The sequence below is a fragment of the Podarcis melisellensis genome (genome assembly GCF_964234715.1).
Source record: "Podarcis melisellensis genome assembly, chromosome: 11".
Taxonomy (NCBI): Eukaryota; Metazoa; Chordata; class Lepidosauria; order Squamata; family Lacertidae; genus Podarcis; species Podarcis melisellensis.
Window position 1 is genome coordinate 53,383,698 of NC_138543.1, and position 23,532 is coordinate 53,407,229.

The window sequence follows — 23,532 nt, forward strand, 5'->3', positions numbered from 1 at the left end:
CTCTTGTCTGGGTAGCTTAGCACCCTCCCTTCGAAAGACACACCGTGACTTATGCATTCATAGTTGGACAGAAGTTCATTAACTTCTGAAGCAACTCTTTATTTATGCCTGACTAACCAAAGCTGGGAATGTCTAAAGAGCTTTCACTTTGTTGCTTCTAAAGTTTGCCCCAGGCCGTATCACTTGTAATGAGAGCTTGGGCGGACTTAATTCATAGATACCAGGAGTTCCAGAGCATTATTACCACACTGAGGGTTAGGGTTGAATATAAAGGATAGCTGTGATGAACTAATACTTACTCAGGTGAGTAAGAAACGAGATCGCCAGTTTCCAAACCGTGTTGCAGAGAATCCCAGGGTTTCTTGGAAACATATTAAGGGTTCTTCTCCAATTGGACAGTTAAGTGGTAACAGACAAGTTTTTTGCTTAAAACACATTTTTTATTTATTTCTGTAAGTAATTTATTGCTTTGACCATAGGTCACAGCACAGAGCATCATAGGCAGATTAAAAAAGGGGTATGTTGACAAATGGTACATAAGTAGTCCATATAACTCCAATAAAACAAACCATCATTCAAAGATTGCACAATAAAATTCCCATTGATTCTTACAACAAACTGCTGTATGAGTGTCTAGATCAGACTGATGTAGCTTGACAGCCACAAGCAGTAAATAGAGCCACTAGCCCCAACCCCTTATGAACCTGTTGCTATTGGCATGCTAAAACTCAAGCCATTGGTCTAGTTCTAATTATATATAATGTTTATGAGTTTAACATACAATCTTGGCACAAACAACAAAAGTAAACTACAAAATCCACATGAAAAGCTTGTGATATAATCAGAAATCTGTATCTTTCTAGAATCCTTTGGCAGTGTGGGGTTCCATGGCAGAAAAGATTGTGCAGAAAGGGTTTCCTGAAGGTAGATGATCTGAAAACTGGGGATATAGATGTTGCAGTCATGTCCTGCTCGTGAGCATCTGTGATACCTGGCTGGTAACTATCAAAAGACAGAATGGAGAGATAAAGGAACCATTAGTCAGCATGGGTATTCTTAAAAGTTCTTCCATTCATTAGGTTTGCACCCATAACCAAACACACCGCAGAGTTAGAAAATTGCTTTGGTCTTGTGTGCTTTGGAAATTGTCTCATTCTGTTGTTGATTTCAATTAGAAAAAGTGTTGTGTTGTGCTGGTTTGTTTGATGGGTATGTTTGATGACTTCAGCACCACCTTCGAAATCACGAATCAACTAAGGGCTGATTTGCAGTGATCATAGAATAGTTTACAGGTTACTGTGAGCACTGAGATCATTCCTTCATCACTTTCCCCCCCAGCTCAAGCAGAAGTGGCAAACCATGATCTCTGGCTTAACATTACATCCAAACCAGGGTTGTGGTTTGCTGCAGTCCAAACAGATCACTGTTGGTAAGCAAAGAACAGACCTTGGCTCTACATCATGGTTTGTTTGGAGCGAAACAAACCACAATCCTGGGTTTCAGGTGTAACACTAAACCAGGAGTTGTGGGTTTTGTTTTTTTTTGCTCCTACTGGTGCTGAGGGAAGTGGGAGCCATCTGGGCGCTCACAGTTAACCATGGTGCACAAATCCAGTCAGGTACATTTGCCACCAGGAGTGGACACTGGTTTCTGAAAAGGCAAAAGGTGTGAAGGGAAGGTATAAGTTTGTATACTTTTAGACATACATTGGGCGTTCTCATTGACTCTTTGCAGATTCCACCATATATAAGGGAGTAGATGTGCTTGCTTCCTAAAGTGCGAATGGTCTGTAAGTGATGATAGCTTTGGGAAAGTAACTTAGATCTATGTCATCAGAGCTCAGATGGTCACTTGCATTCATTTGAAAACCAGGCTGAGGCTTTTAGCCTTTTTGCAGAACAGCACATGCTTAAATCAAAAAGCATAGAGGTCCCACAGTTGTTCATGTTTGTTTCTTTACACCCTAATGGGGTAAACGTCGTCTCTCACTTTGAAACATTAGTGGACTTCATTATACAGAGCCTTTTTCACCTGCTGTTAGTTTGGTGCTGATGAGCATGCCTGTGAAAGATTGCACATCGAAATTCCTGGATGTTTATGCTGCAAGTATACTTGTCTATTCAGAAGTAAGCCCTATAAAAAATAAGTCCCATACTGCTTGTTATTTTTAATAGATAGAGTGGTCAGGCCATTGGCAAAATGGTGGTTAATAAGACTCACCTGACCGGGTTGTTGTCAGGATCACAAGTAGGTAACACATGTGAAGTGTTTTGACCATTTCAAAGAGAAATATTATTGTTAAGTATTATTGTTAGATGGAAAGCAGCTTTGAGTAAACTCTCTGATCTGTGTGAACCACATTGGCGGTTGGTACAAAGAGCAGAGGTGCCAGAATTCACTTGGTCGCAAGAAGACAAATGATGTCAAGGTAACTAGCTAGATGCTCCAGGAAAGCTCACAGGTAGTCTGTGGTTCTGTTTTATGCTCTGGTAGTTTGAAGCATGCCATCTCTGAACATAAGAGCATGCGTTTCTGAAAACCATGATCAGGACCAATCAACAGGCCTATCTTCCGTATCACTTTTTTTAAAAAAACATTTTATGTAAGATCCCATCTCAGTATCCTGTGGCAATGAATTCCCTTGGCTAATTATCCATTGTGCAAGGAACTGCTTGGTCATAAACCATGTGCCCATTTGCTTCACTGGAAAACATTTGAGTCCATGTAATTTTTCCAACCTGTTCCATCCCCACCACAATTCCACTGCCAAGTGTCTCCTCCAGATTGCCATATTTTCTCTCTCACTTAACCCAAAAGTCCCTGGCATCCCTTTTATGTACCTCTTCCAGCTCCGTTCTACTGTATTTTGTCTGCCATTGTGCCTGCATTGTGTGTGTGTGTGTATATTTGATTGATTTTGAAAATTGCCTTTCGGATTTTGTATTGTTTGCTTCCTTGGGCATGCCGCCTGTATGGAAAGTCTACATAGCTAGTTCGCTGATGGGAAATGGAGGATAAGAAATGTCGCTATTTCCAAGCACAATTCAAAGTGTTGGTGCTGACCTTTAAAGCCCTAAACGGCCTTGGCCCACTATACCTGAAGGAACACCTCCCCACCCCCATCGTTCTGCCTGGACACTGAGGTCCAGTGCCGAGAGCCTTCTGGCGGTTCCCTCACTGCGAGAAGCCAAGTTACAGGGAAACAGGCAGAGGGCCTTCTCGGTAGTGGCACCCGCCCTGTGGAACGCCCTCCCACCAGATGTCAAAGAGAAGAACAACTACCAGACTTTTAGAAGACATCTGAAGGCAGCCCTCTTTAGGGAAGCTTTTAATGTTTGATGCATTACTGCATTTTAATATTTTTGTTGGAAGCCGCCCAGGGAAGCCCAGCCAGATGGGTGGGGTATAAATAAATAGTTGTTGTTGTTGTTGTTGTTACACAGGTTTGATGCTGGCTATCCTATGCTTGCAAGCACATTTCTGTAAGCAACCAAGCCAGTAAGAAAAGGCCTTAGTGGCAACTTGACCTGAATATAGTACAGATACTGCAGTCTAGACAGAACCTGACTTTGTCACTGTAGCTCAGACTGCTGGGGGTTTAACCCGCTTTGTAGGGACAGCAGTTCCTGATCGTTCTCCCTCCCTCCCTCTCTCCTAGTCTAGCCTGGCGTGGCAAACTAGGTCAGGGGACGAAACAGCTCCAGCAGCAGCAGTTCAAGCAAGTGCACAAGGAGCAAGAGACTCTGTTGCTTCTGCAGACTCTTTTTAAAGTTTCCTGCTCCCCTGCTAGTTCACCCAGTGAATTGCTGCTACGCACGCAAACTCCCTCTTAACTTTTAAAACTGAAGGTTGTTTCTTATTTTAAAGAAAGGAATTCCCCCTCTCTGCTTCCCAGGAATGTTGGGAAGATTGATTAGCTTCATCAACGTAATGTACTATCTTAATTGTTAAGTGCTATTAATTATCCAAGAAAGGTAGGAGACAGAGGAGGTGGGTGGCCGGGCGAAAGGAGAGGGCTTTATTTTTATTTTTTTGCAGGGTGTGTGTCCAGATAAGCAGCATGCGGAGCTAGTCTAAATAGCCTTCTCTGTTGCTTTTGGCTATTAGCTTTCATTCTTGACTTTGGGGGTCACTTGGGTTTCTATCTGGAGAGTTGGGGGCAGGGAGGGAGAGAGAGAGAGGCAGGACTGCTAGGCAATGGTTTTGTAGAGTTGGCTCTGTGAAAGAGAGAGAGAGCTTTTGTTGCCTGCGCTTAGGCACAGAAGTGATTAGATTATGAAGGCAGACAGAAGTAATGATTAACTTTTCCAGTCTGCATGCTGTCTCCAGACTGGCGCTCTGTGTTGTTTTCCCCCCTAAGTAGGCCCTGGCCCTGAGTCGACAGGGTATTAGGTTGTAAAGAAAGGCAGAAGGAAGGGAATGAAAGCCAGGGGGAGGAGGAGGGAGAGGAAGAAGCGAAAAGGGGGAAGGAGGAAGGCTGGCGCTTTTCTTCCATCGGATCCGGGAATGGAATTTATTGGCTGGAATGCAGTAAACGTTCAACATGCCAAACCTCTCCCCCCATCTAAACAGTTTTCATAATTGTTATTAGGGGGGGCGAGATCTGGGCCGAATGAGAACGGAGGGAGCATGAAAAGAACTTTTTGTTTCCAAACTCCTATATATATATTTGCTGCTTATGTTTATGCTTAAGGAACATTTTCTTTCACTCTCTAGGAAAATAACTGCTTTAGCCTTTTGGCTAAAAAAAGAGAGATGCCTTAAGTTTCGCTTTTTGGAGGCTGAGAACATTTGATCCGTGTGTTGCCACTGAGAAGGGGTTCCTTTTTTCTGCCTCCTCTCTTTCTTCCTCTCTCTCCCATTAGTAGATTTGCAGAAAGTATAGTGGATTTGCACGGAATGTAACCAGGCATTCAGCAGAAGACGAAAAAAGGCAAAAACTCCAAATGCTGCTAGAGTGTTTAGTGTCAAATTGGTATACTGTACTGTACAGTACTGGCTTATATTTAATGATGCTGTTGTTGTTTTTTTGGAATTTGCAAAGTTTCTTAGCATAGCTGTGCCGGAAGGGGGGAAAAACAATGAAATTTAACAACCTATCACATGCAAAAAAGAAAAAACCACCCCAGGTGGGCAGTCAGTTTCAGTGAAATCAGATGTAGATATTCCAGGGAATTTTTTTGGTTCAGATGCCACACCGGTGACACAAAAAATAGACTTCCCCAGAACCCAGTGATGGCCAAACTGTTTTGGGACTACGACTCCCATTATCCCTAGCTAACAGGACCAGTGGTCAGGGATGATGGGAACTGTAGTCCCCAAAACAGCTGGAGGGCCAAGTTTGGCCATCGCTGCCATAACCCATCCAGTGTAGGACGTGAATTGGCTCTCCGTGTGAAAAAGGAGATGACACATATTTTAAGTTTTTTGTGAATGAGAGAGAAGACTATTCTACTATAGGGTGGGGGGAGAATACAAATTTGGTTTAATACTCCCGCTGTTGTTTATAGAACACAAGTTTTGAATGAAAAGCACCCTATTTTTCGATCAACACAGAAGATACTTGGATTTATACAGGAGAATCTGCCTCGACGCTGGCACTGGAGAGGGTTATCATTAATTTGTGGAGCTGTTTTGAAATAGGTGCGGAAGTCCTTTTATACGGGGATTGGGGTTACACATTGGTTCTTACTAGCACCTAGGCGGTCTTTATGCTTGCTGGACTCTCGTTTGGTTAAGGTATCATGTATACTGACAGATCCTGAGCATGACCAGTCTAAGCCAACATGGCCATTGGTCAAGGATGATGAGAGCTTGACCCGTAAGGCCAGAGGTTTCACAGCAGTTTTGCTACAGCACAGGGTGCAAAGGCAGGACATTTTGGGCCAGTACGATGAGACTGAATAGTATGTTGTGCTTCTCCTGCCTCTCCACTCTCTGGGTCAGCCTAGCCTACCTCACAGGGTTGCTGTGAGGATAAACAAAACCAGTGCGCTCTCTCCAAAAATGCAGTTGAGATTTTTTAACAATAATGACTCCCTTCTGGAGCCAGAGAGGGAGGGGAAGGGGAAAAAAAAACAAGAAGAGAGCTTTGGGGGATATTTAAGTAGAAGGAGAGAAGAGACACCAAGGAGGAAATAAGGTTTTTGAAATTAAAACTTCAAAAATAATTAGGCTGGGCTTCATACCAAACAACAGCAAAGAGGGCCATTTACTGTAAATATTATGAATGGATTTGGCTGAGTTTCTCGATCCCCGCCCTTCTAAGACTCCTTTTTCTTCTGCGCTAAGTAGAAACTCTGCCTTCAGACACCACAGAACTCTATAATTTGCATGGCTGATGAGGCCTGTTGACTGGGACAGAGGAGGATGGAGTCAGCTGGCTTTAGTCTAACCACCAGAGACAGCCAGGCCAAGCCTCCTTGGCGTGTGTGTGTGTGTGTGTGTGTGTGTGTGTGTGTGTGTCTTCCCCTAGCAATAAAGCATACTCATTCGAGGACTCGGTGGCTTCTGCCTGCTGGCTTTTAAAAGAAAATACAATTAGGCTTTAAAAAGGAATCCCCCCGCCCCCGGCACCGCTCCATCTTTCGTCTTCTTCCTCTTTGGATCGTTTCGTAGCAATCGTAATTGATTACTTGTCATAATTAGACAGCGGCAGTGACTAATGAAGCATTTATGAATCAATGTATGTTTGCTTTCCAAAGACCCCTTTTAAAATGCTAGGAAATGTAGGTCTTTCTACTCTACGATCCCTCTCTAATGATAGGACACACAAATTTGGGGCGGGGCGGGCAGCCCATGGCACCATTCACACATTCATCAGTATGGGTACCTTTAAGGTGTGGTGAAGCAGTCAGGTCATTGGTGCATCTAACTTGGCGTTTTCTACATTGCATGCGCTTCCATTGTGCTGCACATGGATGCATCTGACACTGATGCAATGTCTAAATGCAACACATGCACACTCATTTTCATAGACAAAGCTTAACTTTCATTATTCTTCAGCTGGGCAGGAGAGATCGGAGGAGAGCACCACTTAGACATTATTCCTCAAAGCTGATTATTTTGGGTGGTGGGTGGGCTACTTGAGAATTATCTAGGGCGACACCCCCCCCCTAAAGTGGGTTGAATACGGTGTGGGAGAACACACACTTTCATGTGAAACATTGCGTCATGTCAAGTAGGAGGTTGAGATCCATCAAGTGGAATGTCATTCACAAGTTTCAAGTGGCAGCCCCCACCCAGGGATAAGAGAGGATGGTGGTTTCAAGTACCTTGCATGACTTAGAAGTCCATATTTAGCCTGGAGGTTCATAAATCACACATTTTTGGAGTTACGTAAACCACTAACTTGAATGCACCATCCATTCAGGTGGTCAGGAGATCATGGGATTGTGAGGACAAAATGGGGAGGCGGAGAATTATGTACACCACCTCGAGATCCTTGGAAATTAAGGGGGTGTAGGAGTGTAATAAATAATACTACTAATCTGGGTGGCTTGGGGGAATGGAAGTCGTTAAACAGGTGTGCATGCATGTTCCCAAACTGCTCTCTACAGAGAAATTGTAGGGAGGGATGTTTCAGTGAAACAGGAGACACTTCTGAGCAAGAAAGGCTGTTTGATAGTGGAACTGGCCCTCTTGGGAGGTAATGGTATCTCCTTCACTGGAAATATTTAAGCAGAGAGTAGGCCATCTATCAATGTTGCTGCAATTACATCCTGCTTTGTAGAGCCCGCATTGAGCGAGGGGGCTGGAATGGATGACCTTGCGGGGTCCCTTCCAATGCTAAAATGCTATGAATTAACAACTTGGAACTTGCTCTAAGTAAGTAGAGTCTCACTCCCTCCAGAAGCCAAATTCTGACACACATTTCCATTGTTATATATGGAATACCTTTATTCCATTTGATGGTGTGTCCAAGCATGGTCTGAAGAAGAGAGAATGAACATTACATCAGCAGAAACTTAAAAAGGATGGGGATCATTTTCAGAAACTTTGATATGCTTTAGCTTGTAGGGTTACATAGAGTAATAACTGCCTAATTAGCCACAGACACAAATTCATGCTCTGTTCTGGGGATTAAAGGCCCCATAGGCACCCATTGACGCTATGGACTATAATGGCTCCTAAAGAGATGGTGTGCTTTGTCAGTAGGTAAAGGTAAAGCGACCCCTGACCATTAGGTGCAGTCACAGGCGACTCTGGGGTTGCAGCGCTCATCTCGCTTTACTGGCCAAGGGAGCTTCCGGGTCATGTGGCCAGCATGACTAAACTGCTTCTGTTGAACCAGAGCAGTGCACGGAAATGCAGTTTACCTTCCCGCCAGAGTGGTACCTATATATCTACTTGCACTTTGACGTGCTTTCAAACTGCTGGGTTGGCAGGAGCAGGGACCGAGCAACGGGAACTCACCCCGTCGCGGGGATTCGAACCGCCGACCTTCTGATTGGCAAGCCATAGGCTCTGTGGTTTAGACCACAGTGCGTTCCACTTTGTCAATAATCCACAGATAGAGAACTCCCTTAAATATTTGTAACATCACTGCCAGGTTGGGTCTTTGCAGCCTAGAGATCCAGCAGTTTTGTACAATCAGTGGTAGTACAGTGGTACCTCGGGTTACATACGCTTCAGGTTACAGACTCCACTAACCCAGAAATATTACCTCGGGTTAAGAACTTTGCTTCAGCAGGAGAACAGAAATTGTGTGGTAATGGCGCAGCAGCAGCGGGAAGCCCCATTAGCTAAAGTGGTGCTTCAGGTTAAGAACAGTTTCAGGTTAAGAACTGACCTCCGGAATAAATTAAGTACATAACCCGAGGTACCACTGTATTCAGATGGTCCATGGTCAATCCTAGAAGGCATTTCTTACGTGGAACGACTCTTAGAAGAGTGTGCAAGTTATACTCTAGCTTAGTTATTCAATAACTGTTAAGAGATTCTTTGCTTAGTAAACCTAGACTTAGAACATATGGTGGACCACAGGGATTCTAGTACTGTACAGCATTTTGAAAAAGAATCAGGGCTATGTGGTCCACAAGAAAGTGAATGAACAGCGGTTCTTTGGTGGCCCTCCTTGCTTTATGCTCAGCAGTGGTTCCAAACAGTGGCAATATTTCATCTCAGCAGGCTGTGAGGAGTAAGATGGACGGCAGCTGGGAAATGTCCTGAACTTGTCACTGATGGTGGCATTAGTTTAATACACAGGCCCTTCTAAACTGAAGAACTTGATCTCCTGGGGGCATATATTGTTCTGTTCTCTGTTGGCATACCTAGGAGCCGGATAGAATGGCGAATGCAACAGGGAAATGTGATTATATTGAACTGTATGAAACGAGCTTGCAATTTACATGCGAACGTGATGCAAGGATCCACAAATGCAGTTACCAGCACGCCATCTTTTCTTCCTTGGGAATTGCAAGGACTGACTTCAGGTGTCTGGTGGGATAGCAGAGCCTCTCCCTTATGTTGCACTGAGCCTTGGGGAGAACTTGGGCAGCCCTGAGACATTTTGCTGCCTTTTGCGTGTCTGAGGCGCAGTAGAACCAGACCCAATATTTTAGTGCAGCGCTGCCCAAACTTGGGACTCCCGACTGTTTTTGGACTACAGTTCCCAGCTCTCCTGCCCATTGGTCCTGCTAGCTAGGGATGATGGGAGTTGTAGTCCAATAACAGCTTTGGTGTCTAAAAAGTTTTAAGATACTGTATTTAAAAATAATAATTGTCCAGTAGCACCTTAGAGACCAACTAAGTTTGTTCTTGGTATAAGCTTTCGTGCATCTGAAGAAGTGTGCATGCACACAAAAGCTTATACCAAGAACAAACTTAGTTGGGTCTCTCTTTTGATATATATATTTTGACTGTGTCAGACCAACACGGCTACCTACCTGAATCTAAACAGTTTTAGTGTCTGTTGCTGGGATAGCTAGCCTTGTGGTTGCACATCCTGTGTTTATTCACGATTTTGTGAATCTCTCTTGTACTAGTTACTGGAGGGATGCCTTTGTCCAGCTCTCTGTTGCAGAAGGAACACTTGGTTAGGGGAGTAAAAGTGGCTCGGAAGTTATTTCCATCCGTTCATTCCCTTTAAGCCAGCTTGGCTGTGTAGCGTTCCTGATAACGTAAGCCTTGTCCTTTTATTCTTAGTTTGCATTATGTTATCTAGGTGCATCTGCAATACTATATTTACTAAGAGATTCCTAGACATTGCCTCTGTGGGCTAAGCATTACTTCAGCTTTTTCTCATCTCTATTCACACTTTCCCTTGACTTCCATTTGCTCACCAACTTTTTGCTTAATGTGCTGAGCCCAAAACTGGATCCAGAACTGTTCTGTGTACCTCTAACTATTTTTTTTTTTTAAATTAACTTGGGAGTGGGGTCTCTGGAGGCATATATTAGCATTTCAAAATCTATCTACAATTATATTAATAATTAACTGCAACCAGAAATCCCTTTGAATCTGTTCTTGGTGAATTCTTTACTACAGCTACAGGGGAGTAAATTCAGGGATGCAGTACAACCTCAGCCTTCTCCAGACCTAGTGTCTTCCAGATGCTTCGTACTACAACACCCATCAGCCCCAACAATTAGCCATGCTGGCTAGGACTGATGGGAGTTGTAGTCCAAAACACACCAGGATGGAGTATCTGTACTCTCCGAGATACCTTTATTATCATAGAGTTTTATACTTTTATGGCTAGCTATAGATACAGTGGACCCACAGAAATTATATATGTTTTTACTCTGTTGGTAACTTCTAGAAAAATTAATTTTTCTCTATTTCTTCCATTTGTTTTCAGTCTCTTAATATTGTGAATGCGTATTCTTTAACCTCTTGCAGTGAGTGCAGAAGTAAGCCTGGGGCGCATATTGACATCTTAGGTTAGGACACTTAATCACAGTTTTGGGACTCTTAACTGGTCTTGATAATCTCAAGGCTGCTGTGGACGCACATTGTTTGAATACGCCACTGTGGAAGTGTACAACTCCTGTTGTATGTACAAGAACAATTTCCTGTCCAGGATTGGCTTCAAGAGGAAATCTTTCTTTCCATTTTAAAAGGTGGCTATGCAGAGCACTGACTGGCGAGCACTTGTGACGTCACTGCTCCATCTCATCTGCAGAGCAGTTTCACAACTCTTTTTAATGGATGTTCTTTTCTGTTTAAGTAAAATGGTGAAGATTTAAATTAATAAACATTTTAAAAAATGTTTAAAGGCATGCAGCCCATCTTAAGATTGTTGTGCGTGCTTGGGTATGTCTGTCCAATGGGTTGCAAAGGTGAGGAAGTGGGGTTTTTTACCCTTGATGCTGGCAATCTCAGAACTAATAAGACTCTGCTACAGATTGAATGCAGCACAAATGGGCAAACAGTAGCTTGTCACCTGCCTCATTCATGAAAATGATAAGCAAATTACGCTAATTGCATGCAGCTGAAAATGCAAATGAGCTTTGATTCTCTTATCTCATGATATATTACTAATCTGGCCTTTGGTTCTGAACGAATTGCCCAACCATGGCACTGAATAATGAGACCATCTGCACGGTTGGCTCCCCAGGGACAGCTGGAACTGCTGCTGGCTGTTCCAGTGCTAAGTCCCATTTTACAGTGAACTGCAACTGGGGAAAAGAGAATTGCAGAGATAAAGGCGCATTGCATGACAATGAGCAGCCAGTGAGTCTTCGATCTGCAGCCCTGGTTGGCCTCACTTGGTCTGCATGCTGATGTGCACCCAAGTAGTTGCAACCCACGATAACTGACTGCTGGTAAGATTCCTTTGGTCTGTTGTGGATGCTTAGAGCTCCCAGCGACAAACCAGCCTGAGAAACAATGCAAAGGCAGGGAATGAAATTGCACGTAACAATTTGATGTTTGTGCTTAATCCGCTTCACACTTTAGCAACACCCGCCAGTTTCCTAACTGCAACAAAAGGGAAAAAAGGTTCCCTTTTGAAGTGGATTTGTCCATCTTAGAGTATATCTTAATCCTTTTCAGTCACACAAACCTAAATTTATGGTGTGTGCTTGAATCCCTCCTGCAAAATAGCAACAGTCTTGGAGGCACACCTCATCTAAAATCTTGGAGTGTGCATGATCTTGAGCAGGGGTCAGCAAACTTTTTCAGCAGGGGGCCGGTCCACTGTCCCTCAGACCTTGTGGGGGGCCAGACTATATTTTGAAAAAAATAAATGAATAAACAAATTCCTATACCCCACAAATAACCCATAGATGCATTTTAAATAAAAGGATGCATTCTACTCATGTAAAAATACGCTGATTCCCGGACCGTTTGCGGGCCGGATTGAGAAGGCAATTGGGCCGGATCCGGCCCCCGGGACTTAGTTTGCCTACCCACGATCTTGAGAGTCTCCTTGCCGCTCGAGATGGCAGTGCAAGTGGCCATTCACATTGGGTGGAAGTTAACGCTTGGTCAAGGATCATAATGCGCCCATCCAGTAGCTCCACATCACCGTTTGGTGTGTGTGTGTGTGCGCGCGCGCATGCATTTACGCCCGCCACCCATGTAGGAAATTTGGCGTTCAAGGAGGTCACTGAAACCTGCCTGTGTGGTGAGTTCTTAGCTGTAAGGGAGAAGTCTCTCTGTCTGGCACACACAAACACTAGAGCGAGAGAGAGGAGCCTGCAATTTATCTAGGCTCAGCAATTAACATAATCTGAAAACTTCTCTTTAACTGACGTCTGTCTGAAAATTGCTGGGTGGACTGGCGGGGCCAAGGAGATGAAAGGGAAAGAATGCCGTCTGAGGGATTTTATTTCATGAAATAGGGGAGCTACAGAAAGAAAGGTCCTTCTACACAGATAGAGATGTTCACACACAGACATTCTCTGCCTTCGGTTCTCGCTTTGCTTTTTCCTTTCATGAAAGCGTTCTCAAAACCCCAACCCCCCTTTAACCTGGGAACTAGTTCTGTACCTTTTCTATTTTTTTTATTTCTGTATAAAAAGAAATATACATCCCCTTTGTTATTCTGCACCGACGACTACATTTGAAGTAGTTCTGGAGAGTTTAGGTTAAAGGTAATTTGATATGAGCGTTCTTCGCCTATCCCTCCAGCCCTTTTCAACCCCCTCCCCTTAACTCGGCTTCTCTCCCCCCACATTTTCGGTGCCAGGTTTCAGTGGGATAGTTTTATTGAAACAAAGAATTGTGAGGCACAGAAAAGGGGACTGTTGGAGGCGGCCGGGTGGAGGGGTGGGCAAAGAGCTGAAAGACAAAATCAAGGCCTACCTCAAAAATATGGGCAGCCCATCCCACAGGCCCGAGCGGTTTAAGGGAGAGGGTCTTCCGCCCCCTGGTCCCCAGGGATGGGTTGTAAATTTTATCTTTCTAATTCCCAAAACACTGCCTCCCCTCTCTTGCTTTTTTTTTATAAATAGAAGCTGCCTCAAGCTACCAAGGAAATATTTTCCTAGCCGGCATTTAAAGGAGGAAATTGCACAACACTGTTCCCTCCCTCTAAATGTGGTTGTTGGTTTGTTTTTTTGTGTGTTTTTTTAAGTATTGCAAACTCAATATACCACTCTCAGATCAGGGGAGGGCTGGCTTTAAGGAGTTGGAAGTGGGCGCAGAAAATGGAGCTGCAGAACGATGTGCTTTTGGCTCCGTTGATAGGTTTCCTCGATGGCGTAGCTGCCAGCTTGGAAAGCGCTCCCCCGACATCGCCAGCTCATTGTAGGAAAACTCTGTTTCGCAGAGATCCTTCCCGGGAAATAGCCGAGAGGAATATAGGATGCTGCTGCATTCAGAGTCGGACCATTGGTCCATTCTAGCAGCTCTTTCCTGCCTCTCATGGTTTGGTTGGCCTCCATGGTTTGGTTTTCTTGGCAACGTGGGAGCCACAACCGAGGAGAAGCGTCAACTCTGCTGATGTTGATGTCTGAGGCAGGTCTTCATCGCGCCACCCTTATTTATTTTTAAATGTTGCTGGCCTCCAGGGTGAAAACGGCAAAGCACCATAGATCCGAAATATTTGATTAGGGCATAAATTCTGTTTTATAGTATTCTCGGCTTGCTTCTGCACTGTGGCTATGGGGCCACAGACTTCTATGCGCACGGCACTGTAAGCATTGGTGATGGTAGACTTGAGGTTGCACCTAGGGAGTCTGCACAACTGGGTTATCACCCTGAACTGGCAACCCGCTTCACAGCACGCATGGAGCTGAGACACCCGATTCAATTTAGTGCACACATTTTCTCGGTAGCCCATGCATCTAAGCAACCTGTGGATTTGCCACACCTTTCTCTGAACTGAACACCTTTTCTCTGAACTGTGCCATTGGCATAGATACTCTGTATTTTCACCAGGGCTCACCTGTACGGGGCTTTGAGTTCAGTGTGCGTAGGATTGATACAGGAAAATAAGCAAGGTGCAAATGCCACACTGAACTGTGGTAGAGGGTGATTTTGGAGCAAAATGTTCACATGCTCCTGACTGCTGTTTTAACACCAAGGGATGTTATGGCAGGTTTGTGAGGACTCTGGTGGAGATATTCTTGAGTTGTGAGACACCCCCCTGGGCTGCTCTCCCCACCCCCGTTCCCTATTTTCTGTCCCCTTTATTAAAAGGAAACTTTGCATAGGGTTAATAGTTCCCAGGCCTTCGTAGGTCTGTAAATAGCATTGTGGAATTTCTGGGTAATCAGAACAGAGCTGATGCTCTCTGCAAGTTGCCTAGCACTTTGAGAGAGGGATTTGGAGTCAAGGCTCTCCCCTCCAGCACTCTGGTGATAATTGCCTCCTTTACCCTGTTTAGCAATAGAGGCAGAGTTGAGAAAGAGAGGGAAGCAGATTTCCCCACCCCCCTTCCACCCCACTGCATTTTTTTGCTAACAAATGCAAGACTTCCGGTCTCCACCCCTGCTACCACAAACCACAGTCTAACTGCAATTCAATCAGATTTATAGCTCATCTGACGTCTGCATCCTTGAGCATTTATGACCAGCGATCTGGCTATAGGCTTAAATAAGGCCCGTAAATTATAGCAGATGATCTTGCCCTACCTCCCCAGTCTGGATGGAGCTATGCTTAACTCTCCTTTTATGTCTTCCTCCCTCCCTCCAAGACGAGAGGAAAATTTATTATATGAAACAAAGCTTAGGGATTGGCTTTTAAGAACAGGATGATGTACGCGGCGGGTTAGTCTGTGCGATCCCTCGCTGTCAGCCCTGCTTACCCACATTTGACATCACGAAAGATGTCTGCGGCTGATTAGCAGGCCTTTGGTATTATGTTATCTGCCATTGATTTGCCGTTGGCTTAAACTGAATGACTGTGTTCACGACCTGAAAGCTGCAGCCAGGCTGCAGGGTGGAGGTGAGGATAAATCAGTTACGGGAGATGCAAGGTGGCACGTTGTGCTGTAGTTTTGTGTCTTCAGCCAGTTCCTTTACCACAACATGATTTGATTGGCCCGATTCTGGAATAATCTAGACCATTGTTTCCCCAAACTTAGTGGGTCTCCAGCGGTTTTTTTGGACTACAACTCCCATCATCCCTAGCTAGCAAGACCAGTGGTCAGGGATGATGGGAATTGTAGTCCCAAAGCTGCTGGAGACCCAGGCTTGGGGAAACACTGGTCTAGACCATAGCTGTCGACGTTTCCCTTTTTAAAAGGGAAATTCCCTTATTCCGAATAGGATTCCTCGCAAGAAAAGGAAAAAGTTGACAGCTATGGTCTAGACAGTGGGGAATGGAACCAGGGTAGGAAGAGTAGCCAGAGCAGCAACAGTGATTAGTCCCAGATACTTCACTTTTTAAAAGTTATGCAGTTTACCATCAGACCTAAGTTTGTGGAAGGTGTTTTGGTCATAGGGAGCTTGGTTCAGCTCTCCACGAATCCATTCATTCACACTGACTGTTGTTGACACAGAAGCGATGCGATGAAGCATCACATGGCATACAGAGAGCCCTGCTGGATCATCCAGCATAGAGTTGGCCAAGGATCATCTAGTCCAATGCAGGAAGGTCCCATACAGGGATCAAACCTGCAACTTTGGCGTTACCAGCACCATGCTCTAACCAACTGAACTATCATGCTGTTTCTAAACCATGGGCAGCTAAATGTCTCTGGGAAGCCCACAAGCTGAGCATGGAAGCAGCAGTCATGCCCAACACCTGGCGCCCAGAGGCCTCCTTCTCCAAAGGTGGAGATCTTGTTTAGCTCTTTTGACTTCGAACATAGTAACAGCTTTTCTTTCTTTTTTTTAATAATAATTTTTATTGATTTTTCAAACACATAATAAAAGACAGACGCATTACAAAACAACAACATACACAACATTAAACATATACCGACTTCCCCATACCTCCCTTTCGCTGCATCCTTATTCCAAAGTTCTTTAGCAACCCTTTGACCAAATTATCTGTTAATTCCCTTTCATTAGATTTCCTTGAACCTAATAGTTACCGCTGTATTTCTCTACTTCTTACCCCTTAGCATCTCAACACTCCTCAATTTTACAACAGTTTTTAAGATATAATTTAAACTTCTTCCAGTCCTCTTCCACTGTCTCTTTCCCCTGGTCTCGGATTCTGCCGGTCATCTCTGCTAGTCCCATGCATAGTAACAGCTTTTCACTGAAGGAGGAACGGGAATCCTGAGCTGCAAAAACAGCCTGAAAAGCTTTCCTATAGAAGTATCCTGCTCTTCTGAACATGTGGGTGTTGCCAAAGGAGCCACAGTCACACCATATGGCAGAAGCACAGTGGCCAGTCAACTGGTGGCGACTTTGCATTCTTGCTGCCACATCAAAATGGTTCCCCAAATCATGTCCAATGTTCGCCCATTATGTCAGCCAGGGAGGGATTTGTAATGCATGCATTCAGCCACATAGAACTCTTTCCTTCTTGCTGACTACAGAATCCAATTTGGGGGGGGGGGTAGTTCTCTTAGAGCCCACACTCCCCAAATATTTAATGATTTGTTAGCCCAATTCTCTAATGTTTAGCTGCAAACTACTTTGCATTTGGGTTAATTGATTCCATAATAAGACAGTTGCAGAATAAACAAGGAAAATGTTTGGTCTCCGTTGGATTCATGCAAATGAATGTGTGTATTCTTTTTGTAGCTAAAAACATAAATTATCTGGTACACTTAGTGGAAAGGAGGAGGGTTGGTGGGCCTGGGAAGACAAATGAAGGGGCTTCGTTGATCTGTTGTGACTATTTGGGTGGAGCCTGTGGCTGAGTTGGCAGAACACATGTGTTGAATGCAGAGGGTTCCAGGTTCAGACCTTGTTAGCCCAAGACTTGTAGCACAGGTACCAGTCAGTACTGAGCTAGAGTTCATAAGAGAGCTTTGTGTGTTCATTAAACGACAGGGGGCATGCATAGTTGTTCATATTCTGTGTTGTTGTTGATGATGATGATGTTGTTGATGATGTTTTGCTATGAGTTAAACTTTGGTCTCCCATCTTCTCTCCCTCCAGATTCCCACGTTCTGCAAGAGCCAGGGGATCCTTCACACTGGTGCGTGGTAGCATACTGGGAAGAAAAAACACGCGTGGGCCGGCTATATTCCGTCCAAGAACCGTCCCTGGATATCTTCTATGATCTACCTCAGGGGAATGGCTTCTGCCTCGGACAGCTCAACTCGGACAATAAAAGCCAGCTTGTGCAGAAAGTCCGCAGCAAGATTGGCTACGGCATCCAGCTGACCAAGGAGGTCGACGGGGTGTGGGTTTATAACCGCAGCAGTTACCCCATTTTCATCAAGTCGGCCACACTGGACAATCCCGACTCCAGGACGTTGCTAGTGCACAAGGTGTTCCCAGGCTTTTCCATCAAAGCGTTTGACTACGAGAAAGCGTACAGCTTGCAGAGGCCCAATGACCACGAATTCATGCAGCAGCCGTGGACTGGCTTCACCGTTCAGATCAGCTTTGTGAAAGGCTGGGGCCAGTGTTATACGAGACAGTTCATCAGCAGCTGCCCTTGCTGGTTGGAGGTTATTTTCAATAACCGATGATGACTCAAGAGACATAGGCCGGACTCAACAATGACCTTTTATAACTACTTTGCTGCTAAATATCTCCTTCTGAGTGCTTGCTTTTTCATGCAAACTTTTTTTGTTCGTTTGTTTTCTGTTTTGAGAAATAGCTTATGGAAAGATTTCTCTCTCTGTGTTTCTTTTTCTTTTCATTTTTGGTATTTCGATAAGTTTCTTTTCTTCTTTAAAGTGTGAATGACCAATAACTCAGAAGGGGGAAAGGAAGGCACCTGGGAAAGGGCTGGGGTGGGGTGGAGTGGAGGAGAGTTTCACTTGAACGTACTTCATTCATTAGTGGGTCATTTTGTACCCTTTAAGTTATTATTGCCCAAACGTGGTGGGAGGAATTGGACGCAGCTTGGTTTATACATAGCTCCCTCTTGAATTCAAACAGTGGTACAAGTTCCTGCGCCCCCTTCCTCACACCCTCTTGGTGAACACACATCAATTTGGAGACCCATGTTTGCTCCCAGAGTTCTTGCGCACGTGGCTTTTACCCTGCTTGTTTCGGTTGAGGTATCAGATCTACACACATGCACAACAAGGGATACAATGAACTCAAATGCCATTGCAAGGCAGGAGAGCTCCAAACGCACATTGGAGTTACCATGCTTGTAGGAAGGAAAGAAGGATAACCTCTTTGGTTTGCCTTGCAAACTCGGTGCTAAACCGTTTGCAGGAGTCTGCCGCTGTGCGATGCCTTCGTTTCGATCTCGACGCAACATGCATTTCATTTCGCTGCCGCTTCTGCCCTTTGTGGCAGATCAATCCATCTGCTGTTTGTCACAAACACACCAACTCCTTTGCTGGTATGAAGGAAGCCGACTCTCTGCGGCGACGGAAAGCCCATTGTGGGTCCCTGGTGCAGAGCGAATGTCCGCAGCCCACGGGAAGGCGAGCAGAGTCCGATTAGGGAGCAAATGCAACCGAGTAAATCTTTTGCCAACAATCTTACAACCTTTTCTTCTCTCTTTCTCTCCCCTTCCTGCCCTCTCCACTGCGGCCATCTGCTGCTTTAACACTTCACGTCTGTGTCATTTGGGGGTGGGGGTGAGAAGCATGGGCTCGGAAGGGCATGCCCATTTTCCCATTGCGCTTAGTGATCATTTGTGATGCCAGGAAAACAATTAAGGTGCATGGCCTGTGCTTTTCAAATTGATCTGCGATGCAGACTTGTTTGAGACCTTTTTCTTTTTTTTAATAATAAAAAAAAGACGAAAGGGAATTTCAGTATTTATCCCCTTGTAACCTGCCCTGATCAGGTTTGCAACAGTACTGTTCGCATCCAGAAATTGCAGTCATTCATTTATTTCTTCTTGAATTCATACACTTAGTATGATAATTTTACACTGTTCTTAGCTCAATGAGCATGTTTAGACCTTAACATAAGCTATTTTTCTAAATATAAAAGGTTTAAGTGAACAAGAGAAGCATTCTCATTGGAATTTTAGCATTGAAGTGCTTTGGAAAACAAAACAACAACAAAAAAGAGACTCCTTTAAAAAAAAGAAACCCTGAGATTTATTAAAGAAAAAATGTATTTTATGTTATATATAAATATATTATTACTTGTAAATATAAAGACGTTTTATAAGCATCATTATTTATGTATTGTGCAATGTGTATAAACAAGAAATAAGAAAAGATGCACTTTGCTTTAATATAAATGCAAATAACAAAATGCCAAATTAAAAAAAAAAAGATAAGATCACAAGATTGTGGTGTTTTTCTTTCTTCCTCTGGCTGTTATCATCCAGCTGAACGCTTTTCTAAATGAGTAATTTTGGGGTTTTTTTAAGTACACTTGATGTGATAACCATGCACAGCTTAGTTTTTTCAAAGTGAGTTGGGTGTCAGGGAAATAATGGTGCTCAGAATTGCAGGGGTGTCTGCATAGCAGAAACTGGGCAATAAAGTTTCACTCGGGCAATAAAGTCTAACCCACGTGGGTGGCACTGTGGATTAAACCACAGGGCCTTGGGCTTGCCAACTGGAAGGTCAGTGGTTCAAATCCCCGTGACGGGGTGAGCTCCCATTGCTCGGTCCCAGCTCCTGCCAACCTAGCAATTCAAAAGCACGCGGTACAAGTAGATAAGTAGGTACCACTTCGGTGGGAAGGTAAACAGCATTTCTGTGCGCTGCTCTGGTTTCGCCAGAAGCGGCTTAGTCATGCTGGCCACATGACCCGGAAGCTGTACACCGGCTCCCTCGGCCATTAAAGCGAGATGAGCACTGCAACCCTAGAGTCGTCCACGACTGTACCTAACCGTCAGGGGTACCTTTACCTTTACCTAACCTTGACAAAGGGAGAAGTCAGAATCGGGACCTTCAAGATAGGTGAACTTGGAAGCTTCCTCATGACGCAGGGGTGAGAATAACATGGTAAGATAAGGCTGTCCCATTTCCTGGTTTTTAATAAAATTATTTTAAGCATATAGGGAAGAAAGAATTCCCAGCTCACATTAACAAGAATAAATCTATCAATCCCAATTTATATCTTATCAAAACAAGATTGACGATTTTATGTTCCAGTGTAGAAAAAGGGCAGTTAAGATCTTCAGAAAATTGAAGTACAAGTTTCTCTGCAACCGTAGAGACTCTTGTTGATAATCTAAAAGTACACATGCAAAAGATTTTCCCAGAGTGAATAGGCACAACAATCTGGCTCTTCAAGCAAAAGTGGTTTACAGGTCAATAAGAAAACAAGACAGTCGGTGCATTCAGTGTTACAATATAAAAATGCATTAAACAAAAGGATGAAGTGTTTAGGAAGGTTTGAGGGATGAACCAACTTGTGCACCCATTCTCAAGGTTACAGCCCTTAAAATGGCCATCTGGGATGCAAGGAGTTTCAGTAGGTGGCAGTTGAGGAACAAGCCACAGCAGCTCGTCTCTTCCTCACAGCTGATGGAATAAAGAAACGGTAAAAAGGTAAAGGACCCCTGGACTGTTAACAAAGGTCACGTGGCCAGCATGACTAAACCACTTCAGGCGCAACGGGACACCGTGACGGAAACCAGAGTGCACAGAACGTTGTTTACCTTCCTGCCACAGCAGTACCTATTTATCTACTTGCTCTGGTGTGCTTTCAAACTGCTAGATTGGCAGAGCAGGGACCAAGCAACGGGAGCTCACCCTGTTGTGGGGATTCGAACCGCCGACCTTCCGATTGGCAAGCCCATAGCCATGCGATAAATGGCTAAAATACGTAAATATATGTATTGCATACAAGTGTAATGAAACAATACAGTAGCATTAACTAACTACTGTAAATGAGGTCTGCTGGATAGCTGAGTCAGTAGGAGATTGTTACTACCTGGGTCGTGGGTTTGAGCCCAACATTGGGCAAAAAGATACCCTTTTGGTTTCTTCCAACTCTACAATTCTATGCAATATAGTAATCTGCAGGAGGGAAATGGATATAATTACATCACGCTGGAGGTGAAGTAGAGGGTATGTTTAAAAGCCCAAGGAATGAAAAGGGGTGCAATGATTTCAGAGTCATAATAACCTTGCTGCATAGCATTACGTCTTAGTATTTTTAAGAGGGGGATAGCCTCTAATGCAGGGGTAGGCAACCTAAAGCCCAGGGGCTGGATGCGGCCCAATGGCCGCCTCATTCTGGTCAGCGTGTTTTTACATGAGTAGAACGTGTGCTTTTATTTAAAATGCATCTCTGGGTTATTTGTGGGGCATAGGAATTTGTTCATTCCCCCCCCCCCAAAAAAAAATAGTCCCGCCCACCACATGGTCTGAGGGACGGTGGACCGGTCCCCTGCTGAAAAAGTTTGCTGACCCCTGCTCTAATGCCACCCATTTGCCCTCATGTTCAAGATAAACCTACCGTATTTTTCGCTCTATAAGACGCACAAGACACACTTAGTTTTTGGAGGAGGAAAACAAGAAAAAAAAATATTCTGAATCTCAGAATATTCTGAATCTCAGAAGCCAGAACAGCAAGAGGGATCGCTGCGCAGTGAAAGCAGCAATCCTTCTTGCTGTTCTGGCTTCTGGGATAGCTGCGCAGCCTGCATTTGCTGCATAAGACACACACACATTTCCCCTTACTTTTTAGGAGGGAAAAAGTGAGTCTTACAGAGCAAAAAATATGGTATATCTTGCAGAGGTGATGCACAGATGCACTGTTTTTAAAATTATTTTCCATAGTTTCAGTAGCATTGATACTGGCACCTAGGTTTTTGTTGCAGACATTGACTTTAACAATGCACCACCACCTCCACATAGTTACTCTGGCGTAGGAATTAGGTGGATGTCAACGAAAACAGTGCAGAGGATGTTAGGCCCCGAGGCAGATCCACCCAGTGAGGTTCTCTGGGATGGTAGGGGAAGAGGAGGAGGATGTGCTGGAGATCTTGTTTAAGGTTTGAAGGGAGGTATAATTGCATAAAAGTCTACGAGGAAGACAGACTTGAGCCATAACTTTCCGCTCTGACACTGTCAGTCATAAAAGCAGCGCCTCTAAGAGTTCAAGGGTCGTGAAAACTTTCATCTGAGTCTTACAGTTCAGTTTGTTTTTCTGCCTGCTGGCAAGACTTGAACTATTCAATTATCACGTCACATCTTTCCTATGGCACAATGGCTAGACAAGCCTTTTGTTGCGAGAGAATCAAGCAAAACCCTCGCTTCCCTTCCCTGCCCAGAAAATCTGCACAATTAATACAACATCAAAGGGAAGAAAGAAAGAAAGAAAGAAAGAAAGAAAGAAAGAAAGAAAGAAAGAAAGAAAGAAAGAAAGAAAGAAAGAAAGAAAGAAAGAAAGAAAGAAAGAAAGACTTATGATAGATAACAGGTCGAATGCCAAGTTCTTCCCTTACTTAGGGCTGAACCAGCCCAGCGTTCATCAACACTGGGGACTGGGATGTGCAGACAATATTGTTAGCTTTTCTTAGCAGCTGCCCAGTGTGAAGGTGAAGTGTAAGAAAAGGTTCTACAGTGGTACCTCAGGTTAAGAACTTAATTCGCTCTGGAGGTCTGTTCTTAACCTGAAGCACCACTTTAGCTAATGGGGCCTCCAGCTGCTACCACACGATTTCTGTTCTCATCCTGAAGCAAAGTTCTTAACCCGAGGTACTATTTCTCGGTTAGCGGAGTCTGTAACCTGAAGCGTCTGTAACCTGAAGTGTCTGTAACCCGAGGTACCACTGTATACTTAAGCAGGAATAATCAGCTGAACAAATAAAGGATTGTGGACACCTGGCTTGACATCTGAAAAGGATCTAGGGGTCTTAGTAGACCACAAGATGAGCCATGAGTCAACAGTGTGATGCAGCAGCAGCAAAAAAAAAACACCCCAAACTGCTGCTACCACTGGCGGAGGAAAGGGGGTGCAGTCCGCCCCGGGTGTCATTCCTGAGGGGGTGACATCGCTCCCCACCCCCCTGGGATGCTTCCCCTCAGGTGCGCTGCTCCGGGTGTCGCAGCAGCTAGCTCCGCCTCTGGCAGCTACTCTAAACTGGATCAACAGAAGTAGAGTCTCCAGATCATGGGAAGCTCTTCTGCCT

At 44.4% G+C, this 23,532-nt stretch overlaps 1 protein-coding gene across 2 annotated transcripts in view; it reads left to right on the forward strand.

Annotated features, from left to right (window-relative positions):
- SMAD7 (SMAD family member 7) overlaps nucleotides 1–19,699 on the forward strand; it is a 109,572-nt gene extending 89,873 nt beyond the window's left edge. Inside the window, exon 5 of one of the 2 annotated variants that reach the window (XM_081929871.1) lies at nucleotides 17,451–19,697. In XM_081929871.1, the coding sequence (XP_081785997.1) occupies nucleotides 17,451–17,989 (539 nt within the window). In that variant the 3' untranslated portion in view covers nucleotides 17,990–19,697. Of the gene's footprint in view, nucleotides 1–17,450 lie in introns of both variants that reach the window. The other variant, XM_081929870.1, reaches the window with a different exon arrangement.
- The last annotated feature ends 3,833 nt before the right edge of the window (nucleotides 19,700–23,532 follow it).